Raw genomic sequence first — 15,971 nt, 5'->3', positions numbered from 1 at the left:
ACAATTTTTTGTTAGTTAAAATATAAACTATAAAAACTAAAAAGATTTGATTCATACACATAGTAATACACAACTTGTTTACTTACCATTTCTATAAATGTTTTACTGAAACTCTATAATACATAGTTTTGATGAAATTGTCAAAAATACAAAGATGGACTTTCTTAAATCATAAGGAAACAATTCAGGCAAAACAGAATAGAAATTACAGAGCTAAAGTATGTACAATGCAGTGGCTGAGGACAAGGTCAACAGATATGGAACATGGGATATGAAATATGTTGGTGGACCATGAGAATGCAACAAACTGAGACTGTGGATATAAGAAATATAGAAGTAAACATATAGTGTAATGTCATGTAAAATAGGCAGACTGAGTATACAGGACCGTCTCTGTAGACAGGAGATGTTGCACTTTTCACCTCAGAATGTAAAACGTGCTAGAGAGCCTCTAGTGGGGATTTAGGGTGAAAGTTTTTCCACTACAAAAAAAGTCTAAGTTGTTACCACTGACTCGGAATCAGTTTCCTTGTGACCGTCATCCCTGTAACATTACTAAGACAGACCGGAGACCAGCCGACTCTGAGTAACGCTGAACGTCCTCTACATCCTTCCTACCGGCAACGTGGCAGGACTCAACACTTCAAAGATGTACTTTTCCCCTCATGTCACCTACAGTCCACGGATAGTCGAGTGGAATTGACACAGAGGAGACTGACGGTACTTTTGTTTTTTCATAATTCGCATAAAGATTGACGTGATTTCCTCTTTTCCTGCTTTGTGGGACTGCAGCTGTCAAACTCCTCAGGGCGTGCTCCACTGTTTACTTTCAGTTCACTGAGAATACACAGGCTGGGATACACAATGCAAACACAGCGGAGATGAAGCATTATGCACATACATGGGATGATGTCGATTTTTTAAAAAAAGTTTAAAATTATTTTTTGAAGCCTTTTTGTAAAAATTATTTATTTATTTCTCGCTCGGAAAATGTACCCTCTTATGTAACAATAACTCTTATAGTTATATGGGTCACAGTATTTTGTGAACTTTATCCTCCTGTTATCATTCTGACTTGTTATCAGCTCATGTTGTGAGTCCCCAGTGAAATGATGTGGCAGTCGTGAATGTACTTTGACTGCGTCTGGCACATGTAAGCTGTAAGTACCCAAATAACGTTTATACACATTTCTTCTTGCAGATTTTACTTTGAAATTGGATTTCCTAGAAACAGATTTGCAAACTTCTCAGGTGTAGGGGTCGTCATGGATCACAGAGGTCACCCCTGGCCCGACTCTGGCCGTCCCTCCCACAGAGCCAAAGACAGAGAGGACTACTACAGATATCCTCAGCAGGACAGGGATCAGAGCTACCCACCATCAGACCCCAGAGAGAGGGACAGGCACTGGGCTCATCCTGATCCCCGTTACAGCGCTCACTTCACCAGTCCTCCTGCCAGACCAGAGCAGTATCCTTACAACTCCCACCAGTATCCGTATGGCTATGGGCGACCAGAACATCAGAGACCCCAGTCCAGGTGTGTGCGTTTACAGAACTTTAAATCCTATGGGAGAGAGTTGTCTATTAATGATCTTAGTAGGAAATCTCACACTGATTTCCCTTACTATAAGAACAACTTAATATTAGGATGTATGCAGTCATGCACTGTAAACACAAAGGGTTTAATACTTGTAGTATGGTGTACTGGTCTTGGAAGAGCATGTTGGTGCAAAAGCCCAGACTCGAGTATGTAATCCATTGGGCTGAGTGCATGTTTGCCTTCCTGCTGCTGATACTCACCAGACACCTGTCACAATGAAAAAGGTTAAAGGAAGAAGGGGAACACTCTTAACCTCAAAATAATTGTTAGATTTTGAATACCGTATATCCATATTTTCATAGGTGAAGAAAGTGAATGAATGCATTGAAGTGATTAGAGGCCCTTTATTTCCAGGCATGGGTATGACTACCCACCCCACAGCCACTGGGACTACAGAGACCACTATGGTTATTATGACCATGACTACTACAGAGGACAGCATGGACGACCAGGTACCATTACACAAAACAAGTCTGTTTGACAACAAAGCTTTTACTGACAATGTGCTACACTCTACGTGTTGGTTAAACAAAAAAAATGGTACTGTTCTGTATGGTATTATTCACTTTAAGATGCCGGCCATTGGGGTCCCCAAGACTCATGGGGAACAGAGCGTTTCCATGACAGAAAACACAAGCAGGAACATTCAGGGAGCTCCTACTCAGAGGAGTACAGGTGAAGAACAATATTTTACTTCTATGAAAGTCATCTGCTTTGCTTGAGACTGGAGCTGCAACTATTATGATTAACCCATAAGTCGTTCAACAGAAAACTGAAAAGTCACTTAAGAGGAAAAATGTCAAGAATTTACTGGTCTCAGCCTCTCAGATCTGAGTATCTGCTGGATTTCTTAGTCTTCTATGATAGTAAACTGATTATCTTTGAGTTTTGGACTTTTGGTAACACAATTTAAAGAAAAAGACATCTTGGGTTGGGCTTGGGTTCTCAGAAATTGTGATAGCAAATTGCTAATCTGAGAAAGCAATCACCACATTAATCAGTGAAAAATAACCATCAGTTGCAGCTCTATTTGAGAGTAGTAAGCTAATAAATCCTATTTTTAATTTTTTATTGTGGAAAGGTTGGTGATGTATGCAATTTCTGTAGTATTTTTGCCCACTACCACTCCAAATGGAAATCAAATGGTATAATATAATCTATAATAATATTATATATACTGTAACAGAAAAAATGGCTGTGGTGCAGTGGTAAAACCAGTAAATCTTTCGATTTATATGTCAATATATTCACAACTTCTTTTAAAATAATAATGTATAAGGAGATGTAATAGAAGAATGACATGTAGTTATATTGAAATATAACACATTATTCCTTAATTTCTTCCAGGTATGACCAAGGGAGAGACAAGACCCAGAATTACCTCAATGACTACGAGGAAAATCCTTCTAAGGAGAATGAAGAGGTTTCCTCTTATTACCTTGGGACATTAGAAAGTTCCAGAACCTCAGGGTTATCTTCCAGCAGCTATGAACTGAGTCAGTACATTAATGGAGCTGAACACAGTGACCCTGTCCCACAGCCCGGTCACACATCTGATGCAGGTGAGGGTACAGTTAAAGCTGTTGTCCCTCACGTCCACCTCACTTAGAGTTTATCATGACCCATGTTCTTTTATGCATCATATCTCCTCAGAGCATGGACCTGGGCATCAGACCTCAGCTCCTCTGAAGTACTCAATCCCTCATGCAGTAGTCAGCTTCGGACCTGCAGGCCAGCTGATTCGGGTCACTCCAGGCTTGTCCACACAGGAGAACGTCAGCCAGCTGGAAATCCACAGCCTGGAAGTAGGTTCAGCATTAGCCTGGGGTGATAACACTGTAACATTAAAATTTCTTGTTTTTAGCAACCAGAGCTGTTTTCTTGAATAAGACTGCAAAAGATAATCTTTGTCTTCACCTGCACAGGTCATTCTGAGTGAGACACAGGAACAGCAGGAGATGAGAAACTTTCCTGGTCCACTAACTAGGTAGTGCTTTCTTACTTGTGGTGTAATTCTGAAAATGGTAATCACTAAATCACCACTGTTGAGAATGACAAACCTGAAATAGTTTATCTCTATGAAAGATTTTATTTTATTTTATTTCACATTCAGTGTTGTATGAATTTGATAGTTTGTCATATTTCTGAAGGGAAGATTTGCACAAAGTGGATGCTATAGAGTTTGCCCACCAGAAGTCAGGCACCTGCATGAGAGACGACAAGCTGCAGGAAAAGAGCTCTGCTGCCCTCTTGTGGAATCTACTGATACTTCTCTGCAGGCAGAACGGAGTAAGAGCATCATGAGTTGTCATCAAATAACATCAGAGCAATTATCATGTTTTTTTTCTGACAATTCTCACTAAATTTCCATTGTTTCAGCAAATAGTTGGATCAGATATTGCAGAACTGCTGATGCAGGGCTCACATTCAGATGGAAGCTGGGAGTCAGATGCTCCCACACTCATTGACTTCAGTGAGAGCACAAATACTGAAGCGCCGCCTCAAAAAGGAGAGGACCTGCTCACAGGAAACTGGAGCAGTTTCAGCTCTGAGACTTCTGAGAAGGCCCTGCAGAGCTACACTCAACTGCTGCTGGCTGGAAGAAAGAAGGTTTCTACCTTTCTAATCACTAATCATCTGATGTTCTCTGTATTATAAGATATCTCTGGTACAGGATGTAAATGTGTTTTTATGATGTGTTTGGTTTGTTACCACTACATGATTAACTGTCAATTGATGAATTGTTTTATTAGGCTGTGACTGTCATCCAATCAAGAAACCTCAGATTAGGGCTTTAAAAATAAAGGAGGAATGAATGGTTTCATAGCTATAAGCACAGGTCAACATTAGAAAGGTCATCCCAGATACAGCACTAACCCGGTTGACAAAAACTACTGCGTAATACTAGTTGCTATGGATGTCATACTGTGTTGAGATAAGCGTGCTTGTCTCCTTACTCTTTCCCCTCTGTTTTCCAGGAGGCCTTGGAGTCAGCTATGAGCACCGGCCTGTGGGGACATGCACTTTTTCTGGCCAGCAAAATGGACAACAGGTCCTATACCACTGTGCTGAGCAGGTGAGAAAAGCAAAGTCATCTAAGACATGAAAGCTGCAAGAAATCAGTATACAACTCTGCACACCAGCAGTAATTATGGTTGGCTTTGAACTTGTGTTACAGCTGCAGGCAGATAGGGGCAGTATTTCAGTCACTTGTATTTGGAGTATGTGCACAGCTTTATAATACTTTTGTTTATGATCAAATAGCTTCAATAATAAGAACTTTCCCATCAGCCTCAGCTATGTTAGTTTAGTGCTAATTAGCAGAGCAGTACTGTACTTAAGCACAGCCTCGCAGAGCTGCTAGCATGGCTGTAGATTTGTTTTGTGAATTTATGGAACTTAACATGACCATGACACATTCAGTCAATATTTCCATGTAGGCCCCCTGAAGAGATGTTCAGACAGTTTACTAATGAATTATGATCAGCTGATTGCACACTGATAGTATCCGGCTGCAGTTACATCTAGGGACAGAGTTATAGACGCACAGATCGTCACACTGTGACACTTATGACACTTGTGTAGCACATGGTATCTTACTCCATCCAACAAGTCCTGTGCTTTTCCCACAGCCCTGTGTCCAAAAATACTGTGCTTTATTTAGAATGTGTAGAAGGTGATTACAGTAACAACAGGAAGAGATTAGAATTCTGGAACACTTTGACATGGCTTCATTTTTATAAACATTTTGAAAAAAAAGTGTTTAAAAAAAGTTTTATATTCTTAATTGTTATAATATTTGTTGATCAGTGCTGAGGGATGTATTTCTAATTCTGAAACACATGTATTTAAAGATGAAATTTATCATTCATTTATCAGTGATAGTCTGTTTTTCTTGTGAGCCCAATTCCACCTTGAATTTATCATGGAGTTGCACTGGGTACTCCACAGAAAAGAGACCATTACAGTTTCAATCATCTGGCTTGACATTTATCACAGTTCAGTTAAAGCCTTTTGATCTCTGTGCACCTGTCTCAGAGAAATCATCCAGTATGGAAAAATCACTAAACTGCAGGTTATGTGAAATAGTTATCATGTAACCCAATCCATTTTACAGACTATTTTGGCATCAGCAATATGTCCTCCAGCAGCATATGTCAGGCTGTCAGTAGAGGAATGTCTGAGGGCAGGGCTGAAAGGCTGATTTTAATTTGTGATTGACAAGAGGGGCAGAATATGATCTATACGCATGGTGTATAATTTCTCTACAGAGCAGCAGTAGGAATGTTCTTTAAATGTAATGGGTCCAGTTTTAGTACGGTGACTCTGCTGCTAGTATGTAATAAAGACTTGATTACAATGTGCAATACCACAAAGTGCTCTATTTGCAGGTTTACAGGCCAGCTAACGGCCAGTGATCCTCTCCAGACTCTCTTCCAGCTGCTGTCTGGGAGAATCCCTGCTGTAGCCACGGTAAAACATGCAAGACATCATTTAAATGCTCAAACAACCCAATCGTCACAATTTAATTAACTTTATTCTAAATCTCATGTCAATGTGTAACTTGTTAGCCGTTAAGAGTGTTGATAGTGATGTTCTGTGCCCAGTGCTGTGGAAATGAAAAATTGGGAGACTGGAGGCCCCATCTGGCCGTCATACTCTCCAATGAGACGGGATATCCTGCTATCCATCAGAAGGCCATCATCACCATGGGAGACACACTCGGTATAGACACACTGTCACAGACTGACAGTTTGTGATGATGTTCCTGTGCAGACGTAAGAGCTGATTGTTTTGTGCTTCTCCTCCTCGAGCAGCCTCCAGAGGCCTACCTACATGCCGCCCATGTGTGCTACCTGACAGCCAGTGTTCCCTTTGGGGCGTTCACACAGAAGGCAGAGAGACTGGTGCTTCTCAGCAGCAGCCACAGGTGAGCTGTCCCTGCTCTTTGGTGCTACTGCTACTAATAGGTGTCAATCTAGTCATACTTTTGAAGGAGATGTAGGACTGAGAGCGGCAATATGAGTGATTTTATAAATCACCACCAGAAAGTCAATAGGTAAATTTCTTCTAATGTTCCTTGTTTTAATGTCTCCCTCTCCTTTTCCTCAGGCAATCTTTTAAATACTTTGCCACAAACTCTGCCATCCAGTGCACTGAGTTGTATGAGTACTGCCAGACACTTGGGGGCAAAAGCTTTTCAATACCATCTTTCCAGGTAGCCACTCAATTACATCAGATCTTAACTCTTGACCTTTAAATAAGCCTAAGGTATTTGCCTCTTTCAGATAAAGAAATGTAACTTTAACATGTATGTGATGCTGAATATTAGTTGTGTTGTGGTCAGGTGTATAAGTTCCTGTATGCCAGTCGACTGTTGGATTGTGGGCTTTCATCTCAGGCCTTCCATTACTGTGAGGTGGTAGGACAGACAATCCTCAGACAGAGGGAGCCTTTCTTTGTGCTGACTGGCGAGGTTATTAAGGTATACATACTTATTATGGCTTGCATATTTGACCACTCTAATCAGATTGGTAGTCTGTCTATGAAAGTCTACATGGCTATACTGAATGTATGTTTTCTCCTGCAGCTGGCAGACAGACTGAGACACTCTGAGGGTCAGTTCAGTGAAGCAGGTGTCTGTGGAGCCGAGCTGGAACCCGACTGGCTCCAACAGCTGCGTGCTAGGCATCACAGTTTCCAGGTGGTCAGCTTCTCTGCTGCTTTTATTTCACACAATGTTTACCTCTGTCTGAGAGTAAAAGCATCTGATCACAGTGCTGTAACAGAAGAATGTGGAGAAGTATGAAAATGAGGCCAAACTGTTTTTGATTTATGTTATCACGATTCAGTTTTAGCAGTAGTCACAACAACCTGTTGGATACCAGTTGCTCCCAGAAGTGACTAGTGAATTAATTGTACCTGGCAAAGCTGCTTTGTTCCCCCACATCAGTGCCTGAATTAGGCCAGTGTCGTCTGGTACCCACCATGGGCATGTTAAATTTGTTTTTAATTACTAATTGCTGTACATACTTTTTCATAAATGCAGGTGCACATGATGTTGTTGGACAAAGTAGGTCTTTTTGTTCAAACAAGCCATGGGAAGAGACAAAAATATGCAACTATCTAAGGCACAATTCGTAGCCTAGTTGAGTAAGAAAACTACAGGAAAAGACCATAGATTTCTGCTCGTGCCTTTGAAATCCTCTGTAGATGGCTGGCACAGAACACAGTCTGTACAGGTGTACTGGATTTACTGTTAGTATTTCATATCATGACTTAGTCATTTTTATGCTCAAACTAATAACTGTTGCCCTTAATTCTTGTCTCTAAATGCTAGATGAGCATGTTTAGTATTGGAAACTTTTTATTCCATTTACAATTTACTGTGTTGTTCAGTTTGCTTCCACAATGTCTTTTTCTGTGCAGTAAAACGTATTTTAGCCACGCTCTAGGGACTGCAGTTTAACTCAAAGCACTGCTGTGCCTAAATGCAGATTCTGAGTCTTGTACAGACACTAAAATTACTGTACATGTCTAACCTTAATATTTTGCTCAGACGGGGAGTTGTGACTGTACTGAAACATACGAGCCAGCACCTGCTTTGGCCCATGACGACAGCAAAGTGCACTCAGGTAATTTTTAGCCTCCTCATTACTTTGACTTATCTACTGTGTGGCCTGTCTCCCAGCCAGAGAGCAGTATCTTCTTTCATGTACATCAACTAATACCTAAGTAAAATGCTTAATACTAAGGTTTGTTTCTCTTTCTTTCTCCAGAATTTGGCCTGGATGACCAGAGTCCTGAGCCTGAACTCCTTTATTACAGAGCCAGTGAGGATCAAGAGAGCTTTGTCCATCAGACTGAAGGAAACCCTGAGGAAATGACAGCATTATCATGGGACACCAGAGGAGCTCAGGACTGGTACAAAAAGTGCAGCAGCATGCCTTTATCCACTTGTGTCAGCCTCATAGATAAAAACTCTTACTACGCATTTGATATCTAGTCTTAAAAGACCCTGTTATATCACCATCCTCTCTCTGTTGCTCTGTCTAGGCCATGCGCCAATCCTCCAATGCCAGTAAACCAAGTTTATGCTCCCACAGTGCCCACAGTGGCCACAAGCCAAGACTTCAGTTATCATAACACAGATAGTGCTGAAGTCAGAACTGCCTCGCCACATTGTCCTCTGAGTAATCTATCATCAGCAGCAGAGGGTGAGAATTTAATCTTAGAGAGTGTTCATTCTTTTCTCTATTCAGATATTCACTATGGGTAGTGAGGAGTCTGCTTGTGTGTGATATTTTTATTTCACTGTTCCTCCAGGGGGTGGGTCATCTTCTGGAACAGGCATGGTGAGAAATGTTTGTAATGTTTCACACTGATTAAAAAAAAGGGACAGAAAGATGGCAACCTCTTGGTTTCACATTTGTCATGTTTATCTCTGGATTAATTTCTATTGCTAAAATTTAAGTCTTTGCTAAGAAGTTCAATATTCTAAGATTTTAACCTCTCTTGGTGTATGGGGCATTAAGAAGTGTTTCCAAGTGTTACCTGGATATCTGTTGTGTATGTATGTGTATTTACCTGAATTTGAAGATGCTGGAGGTTGACATCAGTCACCAGGGACAAAGCCAGCAGAGCATCCCACAAGGTTTAGAGTCCTCTGAGCTGACGAACGAGCTACCCAAACAGGTGGGTGGATCCCATGTCATAGTAACACCTGTTAATCCACATTAGAGTCATTTGACGTGAGCCACTTTTTTCTGTGTTATATGCAGAGCACCAAGACGGGGTGGTTCGGTGGTTGGTTCAAATCAAAACCCAAAGATGTCCAAAAGGAGAATTCAGAACAGGGAGGCCCGACTCAGACAGTAAGATTTGAGTAGATATAGATTATACTTTTAATCACATTTTCAATTACATGATGTAAGGTTTATATTTTTGCACATTTTCTTAGGCACCACCCACAACTGGCTTCTGTCCTCCTCCCCCATCTGCCATTGTCTCTCGAAACATGATTCCATGCCAGCCCTCCTCTGCTGGCATCAATCCCTTCTCAAGGAAAGCAGGTGAGCTATATGATAATTTACAGAATATATCACAATGTAGAATTTTGAGGTCAGTGCCCCCTCTAGAGAAACTGTGTCTCTTCTGTGCCACTGTCTTTAACACATTTGCTGACCACCGTGTCCAGTTTCATATTCTGGCTGAGGTACAGTCAGGATACGCGCCTTGCATTTTTTTAGTACTGACATTGAACATATTGCAGTGGTTTGGCTGTCACTAATGATATTTTACCATATATTAAACCATGCAAATATGATCTTTTTCTCTCTATATATATCTCTCTCCCCCATAGGCCAGCAGCTGGGGTAGAAACCTTGAAAAGACCACTAACCTGCATTACAGGTAAAACAAGTATCATCAAGATAAACAGATCTGTACTATCATAAAGATTTCTTGAGGATAAATCTCTTATGTGTTTGCAGGATCACAGACATCACTAAAACCAAAGTAAGGATCTCACACCTTAACAGTGGTATATGTCTAAAGAGAGCTCTACCTGAGCTTGGAGGAGCACCAATAAGATCCATACCACTGACCACTGCCCACATTTCTTTTTTAAGGGTGCCCTTTCAAACCCCACCCCCAACCCCCAACCCCCAACCCAGCTTGCCCACCATCATGTCAGATACAGAAATACTCTGGCATGACCTGGCACAGTAACTCATATTGCAGCAACTAAAACAGCTGAGCTGGACTTTGCAAAAGCAGGGAATATTTGAGGGAAAGGAAATCTTAAGTGACCCCAGTAACCACTTATGTATGAGCGATTTGACCTGGTCCATCAATAGCAATAACACTGAGGGAAGCTTTAGTGTGGCAGGAAAAAGTTTGGAGTAGCTGGCTCAACTGTGACCACCTGCGTAAGTGCCCACTGAGTATCAGTATCATCGGCACTCTCACAGCTCGGATCACCCCAAAATGATTATCCATGCTATATAGGGCAAGACCTTATCCACCAGCTAAATTTAAGTTAGAAATCCAATCCCATTGTATCATATCTATGCACATAAACACAATTACCCAATATATCAGAAATAATGTTTAAATACAAATAGGATACAAGTTAAAAATGTAACCCAGCTCTAATCGTCTAAGCTGAGTAAGGAGAGTTTGTTGTCTGAGGCTTGTAAATGATAGCACAGAATGAATGATCTTTGATTGTTTTTACATCTGTAAAGTGGAATAGTTTCATGCAAAAATGGAGGAGTGTGTCCCCATGTTGTCATGCTGCCAGGTAGGATGATGCCACATGGTTGGGGGGAGGGGCAATTGGGAAAGACCTCTGCCAGACAAACAGCCAGCATGCCCTACAGCAGACATGTATAGAATCAAACTGTTCATATGCTGATGATATCTGCAGTGCCTTCATTCGAGAACGGGCCTTGTTGATTGCCCTGATATGTAAATGTTTGTGTGAGGACAAAGCTAGTGGAGGCCCTTCACAGTGTATATAAAACACATAGTAATATATATTCTTGGAATAAATTCTAGAACAATCTTTTTATAACCCTATCACATTGTAAACAAGTTTTTGTTGTAATTGCAACTGTCTTTACTATGTATGACAACATATGTGAATGATTTTTGTACATCTGTACCAGCACATTAAATGTATTAATTACAAGTATATCTGTGCAATTCTGACTCAGAGTAATTTCTCAGTATTATAAAATGTTAAAAGCTGTACTCACTGTCTCCATATGTTTTTTTGATACAGTTAAAATCACATATTATATAAATACAGGGCGCCAAGAAATAGCTGGCACTCCAAAAGGGGCCTCCCATTTAATGTAGAGTAAGTGACAACATGACAGGTGCTGTCTCCTTTTACGATTAGTCTGCAGTAGCCAAGTGTGAGTGGGACACACTGGCCGAGAATCCAGCACACACAGACAACCAAGATGTGTGTCACCACTCATGCCTGTCAGTAACATGTCAGAGTATAAACACATTCAGAATGAACAGCTTTATAAAAGACTCTTTCAAGTGGCATCCAAAATGTGGCATCACCAAAGAGTCAAAGATGCTGAAAGATTCAGACCTTCTCTTCATTTTGGAAATAATTGCTTGTGAAGACTTTTTTCCCAAAGTTTTGAAAAATTCATGGTTTTATGAATTTGCTGTGTCTTGGTTTTAAATGATTCCTCTGTAAGAAAGAAAGTGGCCTGATGACGTTCTGATTACTGTTTGGTAGAAAACTTTTATTGAGATTCACCTTCACAGTAAATTCTAACACTACAGATTTACAATGTTGGTTTGCTTTTATTAATTGGAGTTTGAGCTTCTGCTTAAACCAAATGCTCATACAAACCAAACATTCTTGTGCATTTGGCAGAATGATTAAAAAACCACAGATTTGCAGCTGATATATCATGCATGGTAAATTTTAGAATATGTTTAAATTGCTATGTCTGTAATACAAATTAAACTAAAGGAAAGACCTTAACTATAAAATCACATATCAAACTAAACTTCCAGCATGGAATTAACTGTGTTGTCAAACACATGGTGCTTTCTACTCATTCTAAACATGAGTACAAAGAACAGTGAGGACAAAATAACAGTGCACCAACCTCACATAGCAACATCTCCTGGCAAAAAGCAATGGCTCACTAATTAGCTGGCTTCCCTGAACCTTTAAAAACTACTCTTGTCTGTCAGTGTAGTCAGAGTAACGAGTCAGGGGTTTCTTCCCAAGTTACGATTGGTTTATGACAATGTTAAATCATGTTTTTGCAGCCACTGCTTGTGCATCAAGAAAAAGTGAAACCACCAAAAACTGGACAACTGTAAACAAAGATTCAAGGATATGGAATGACAGCATTAAGCCTTCCCTCCATCCATCAAAGACACAATAATGTTCCAGTTGTCCACCATATAAATGAAAGTTGTCACTTACTGTATGTTTATGTCACTGATATTAAATTAGGATGTTTAATACCGTGCTCAGCACAACCCCTACTTGGGCTGAGTCAGAATGTCCCACCTTGCCCACCAGATTAGGACTGACCCTGGCATGCTACATCACTGATAGCCATTTGTCATGATAAACTGCCTGAATTCCCTAAATGCAAAATAGCAATGTTGTATGTATTACTAACCTTCATTATGGTTAGAATGTTCAGATGGTATTGAAACTTTTTTACACAGGCACTGATTCAGCTGTGTGGTCACTGTGGTGCTGTTGATTCAACCGCATTAGTTTTAGCTGGGTGTTCCTGATGAACTTCCAAATGAGTGTTAATTGTCACTTTAAAAAGGGTCTAATGCTTTTGTAATCACTCACTTTAAATTAACTGGTTTCCTATGACCTTGAATGGATCTGATGTCTGGAACTGAATATTTGAAATTAATACAATATTATATTACTTCATTTAGATATGCAGTGGTAATTTGAATAAACAGTAGTTGTACAGAGATGGATGTGTACAGTACCTGTCTTTTAACAGACTCAGACATTCATGTCCCTGTGGTTCAGCATATGCTGTGCAAGCTTTGCAGCACACTGGAAAGATTTGTCACACTCCACACAGACAAAGATCCTCCCAGCACAGGTTTGCTCCTGGTGAAGCTTCAGTGTTGCTAGGTGGCTAAAGTTCTTGCTGCATCCTGGGCAGTTGTGGGGTTTCTCTTTATTGTGGACATACTGGTGACGAATGAGGCGGGAGGCCATGGCAAATGCCACACCGCACTCTGTGCACTTATGGGGCCGTGCTCCACTGTGAATGGCCTCATGCTCGGTCAGATTTGATGACTTTGTGAAACACTTGGAGCACACCGAGCAGACATATGGACGAACTCCTGTGTGGATCTTCTGGTGCTCTGCCATACGACTGGCCAGAGCAAATGCCTTCCCACAGTCAGGGCACGAGAAAGGCTTTTCACCCAGGTGCTTACGCTCATGGCGCTTCAGGGAGAGGGGTTTATTGAAGGTCTTGCCACAGTGCATGCAGGGGAAGGGCTTGTCATTGGTGTGCATGTTCCGCTCATGCTTCCGCAGGTCAGAGGAGCGAATGAAATCCTTGCCACAAGTGTCACAGACATAGGGCTTTTCACCCGTGTGCGTGCGTATATGCTTGCGGTAATCTGACGACCAAATATAGGTCTTGACACAGAAGGGGCAGTGATATGGTCTTTCACCCGTGTGAAGGCGCTTGTGCTGCTGCAGCGTGCCCTGATGGGAGTAAGCCTTGCCACATTTATCACACACATGTGGCTTGAGGCCAGTGTGTGTTTGTAAGTGACTCTGCAGGTTGCACAACTTCTTAAAAGCCCAATGGCAGTGTGGACACTTGAAGGGACGGTGCTCCGCGTTAACCTCACTACGTTTTTTCATTGCTACCAAGAGTCGAGGAATCTTATTATCTTCACTCTTTTTAAGTAACTTCTTAACAGAGGAATTATTCACATCCTTCTTTCTGGTCTTATTCCCACCTCCACCTGGAGAATACTCCTCAACATTCAGCTCTTTGAGTTTAGATGCCCTGTTTTTGGCTGAGGCATCTCTTTGCACTTGGTGGTTCTTGGTTGCTCGACTGCTGTGGTCTTGGTCCTCACAGACTCCTGTTTCGTCTTCCGGCGAAAGGTCGGCAAACTTCTCCACAAGAGACCAGTTTGGTGTTTGAGGGTTCAGATAAAGGATCCCAGTGTCACTGGTCTCTGAGAGTGAGTTCACATCTACACAAATACTCCCAAATGAAGGGTCATTCTTCACATTCTGATCATTACTTACAGTCTGTCCGTTGGGGGAGAATGAATGCCACAATGTCTTTCTTGATTTTTCTTTTTATTCCATTTTTCAACAACCATCCTGGTAGATGTCTCTTCAGCCATGGTCTCTTTTACAGTGGGGCATGAGATCATCTGCATGTGTTTCAAGCTGCTCTGGGAATTCCTGACACAATTCTCCCTTAAAATGACCTGAAAAATAAAATACACAAAATATCTTATCAGCATCCTGCTCAGTGTCTCATGGGTTTAATTACAAATTCCATTTCTTTCTAAATATATATTGTCAGGATTTGTACAAATAAATCGTTTTTATTTCATACGTAATATAAAACACAAAGAAATTGCAGCTGCATTCACCAGTCTCTTGGGATTTATCCTAAACATTACCTTATACCTTGCACTCATTTGACACCCTAGAGTTCTTATTTATCTTTCCATACAATTAAAAGGTATTGAATCGACCTCGTTAATTTTAACTTCAAGAACGGAAAACATTTTTAGAGCTACTTACCCTGCGATCTCTATTCGAGCAGGTTGAATCCAGGAGATGCCACAGAGACATACTATACTAGGTCTAGTATAACTGTATGTGAGATGTCCAGTGGCGTTAACGGGCGGAGTTTGGCAGCAGCCGTCTCTGGGTCAGCATCTATCTTGCTGGTCAGCAATAGCAATGATTTCTTCGCAGCCAGGCTCAACTTACCTTCCACTGACTAAGCTTACCATTCATATTGCTTGTTGAGTACGCTCCAGTCACTGTCAGAGCCAGAGATCTTCAAATGCCCGTAAAGATGTGGAAACACAAACATTCTTACTTTTTCTTAGCATAAGAAGTAGGCCATTGTATTCAAATCTTTATGCTAACTTTGGGTTAACTTTCAGTAGCCGGTGAGTTTCTTGCCAGTTTTCTTTGTTTAAAGAAGCCTTTTGAAACCAATGTATATAAAACAGACGTTTCAAAATTCATAGTTTTGAAAGGAAAAAACAATTGTTCATGTTTTGTTGATATTTTAATTAACCAATAGGTCACACGTACGTTAATGAACTCCAATTAACACAGTCGACAGTAACTATCCTATATGGACTAACCGATGTTACTTAAGTATTGCTTAAATGGTCAGTTTCATTGGACTGTCTGTTTTATATTGTTAGTATGGCCCGTTTACACTGATGATGAAAGCAAATGATTTGGCTAATGAATGTTTCACTTTACTGCAAAGCTCCAGATGTTTACATTTCTGTTTTAAGTTTCTGATTATTTTCTTACAATGGCCTCATGATGTCGCTGTGCACTCGTCATTTTTATGAACATTTACCATCGACTGTGGAAAATCACTAGCTCCGTTTAAAATAAAAACAACTTCATAGGGAATCCTTTGTATAGACCTTCATGTAATTGTGGACATATGTTTTTCTGAACAATAAAAGAATGTTTTTTCATTTAACCATTGAAAAAGAAAAGCAGTGTACGAGCTCCTTTTTTCTCTTTTCATGAAAATAGTTTGATGGAAACAGTTCTTCTTTCCCGTTTTCCCGGTTGTGTGTGTTCAGTATGCTATGGTCAAAATGG

General features: G+C 40.7%; 2 protein-coding genes across 2 annotated transcripts; one reads left to right on the top strand and one right to left on the bottom strand.

Annotated features, from left to right (window-relative positions):
- Positions 1–524: 524 nt before the first annotated feature.
- sec16b (SEC16 homolog B, endoplasmic reticulum export factor) lies at positions 525–11,308 on the top strand. The gene is given in 27 exon segments (XM_018670024.2): positions 525–720; positions 1,086–1,160; positions 1,252–1,537; positions 1,955–2,052; positions 2,173–2,275; positions 2,948–3,162; positions 3,254–3,405; positions 3,526–3,587; positions 3,751–3,889; positions 3,980–4,210; positions 4,579–4,676; positions 5,992–6,073; positions 6,208–6,325; positions 6,418–6,431; positions 6,433–6,530; positions 6,713–6,818; positions 6,948–7,085; positions 7,191–7,304; positions 8,160–8,235; positions 8,380–8,524; positions 8,657–8,817; positions 8,927–8,955; positions 9,200–9,295; positions 9,382–9,474; positions 9,561–9,672; positions 9,963–10,012; positions 10,093–11,308. Coding segments are annotated over 24 exon segments (2,769 nt in total). The 5' UTR covers positions 525–720; positions 1,086–1,160; positions 1,252–1,265; the 3' UTR covers positions 9,980–10,012; positions 10,093–11,308.
- On the bottom strand, positions 11,222–15,150 carry znf648 (zinc finger protein 648). Its single transcript, XM_018670025.2, has 2 exons — positions 14,913–15,150; positions 11,222–14,590 (listed from the first exon to the last, which is right to left on the bottom strand). The coding sequence occupies exon 2, from the start codon at positions 14,004–14,006 to the stop codon at positions 13,122–13,124; it is 885 nt and encodes a 294-aa protein (XP_018525541.1). The 5' UTR covers positions 14,007–14,590; positions 14,913–15,150; the 3' UTR covers positions 11,222–13,121.
- Positions 15,151–15,971: the final 821 nt, after the last annotated feature.

This window comes from Lates calcarifer, linkage group LG17 (genome assembly GCF_001640805.2).
Source record: "Lates calcarifer isolate ASB-BC8 linkage group LG17, TLL_Latcal_v3, whole genome shotgun sequence".
NCBI classification, from domain to species: Eukaryota; Metazoa; Chordata; class Actinopteri; family Centropomidae; genus Lates; species Lates calcarifer.
Note: the sequence above shows the minus strand (reverse complement) of the source record. Positions and strands in the feature narration are given on the sequence as shown.

Bases quoted from the DNA above. Each gene is read 5' to 3' on its own strand.
- znf648 (XM_018670025.2), bottom strand. From the start codon at position 14,006: ATGAAAAAACGTAGTGAGGTTAACGCGGAGCACCGTCCCTTCAAGTGT.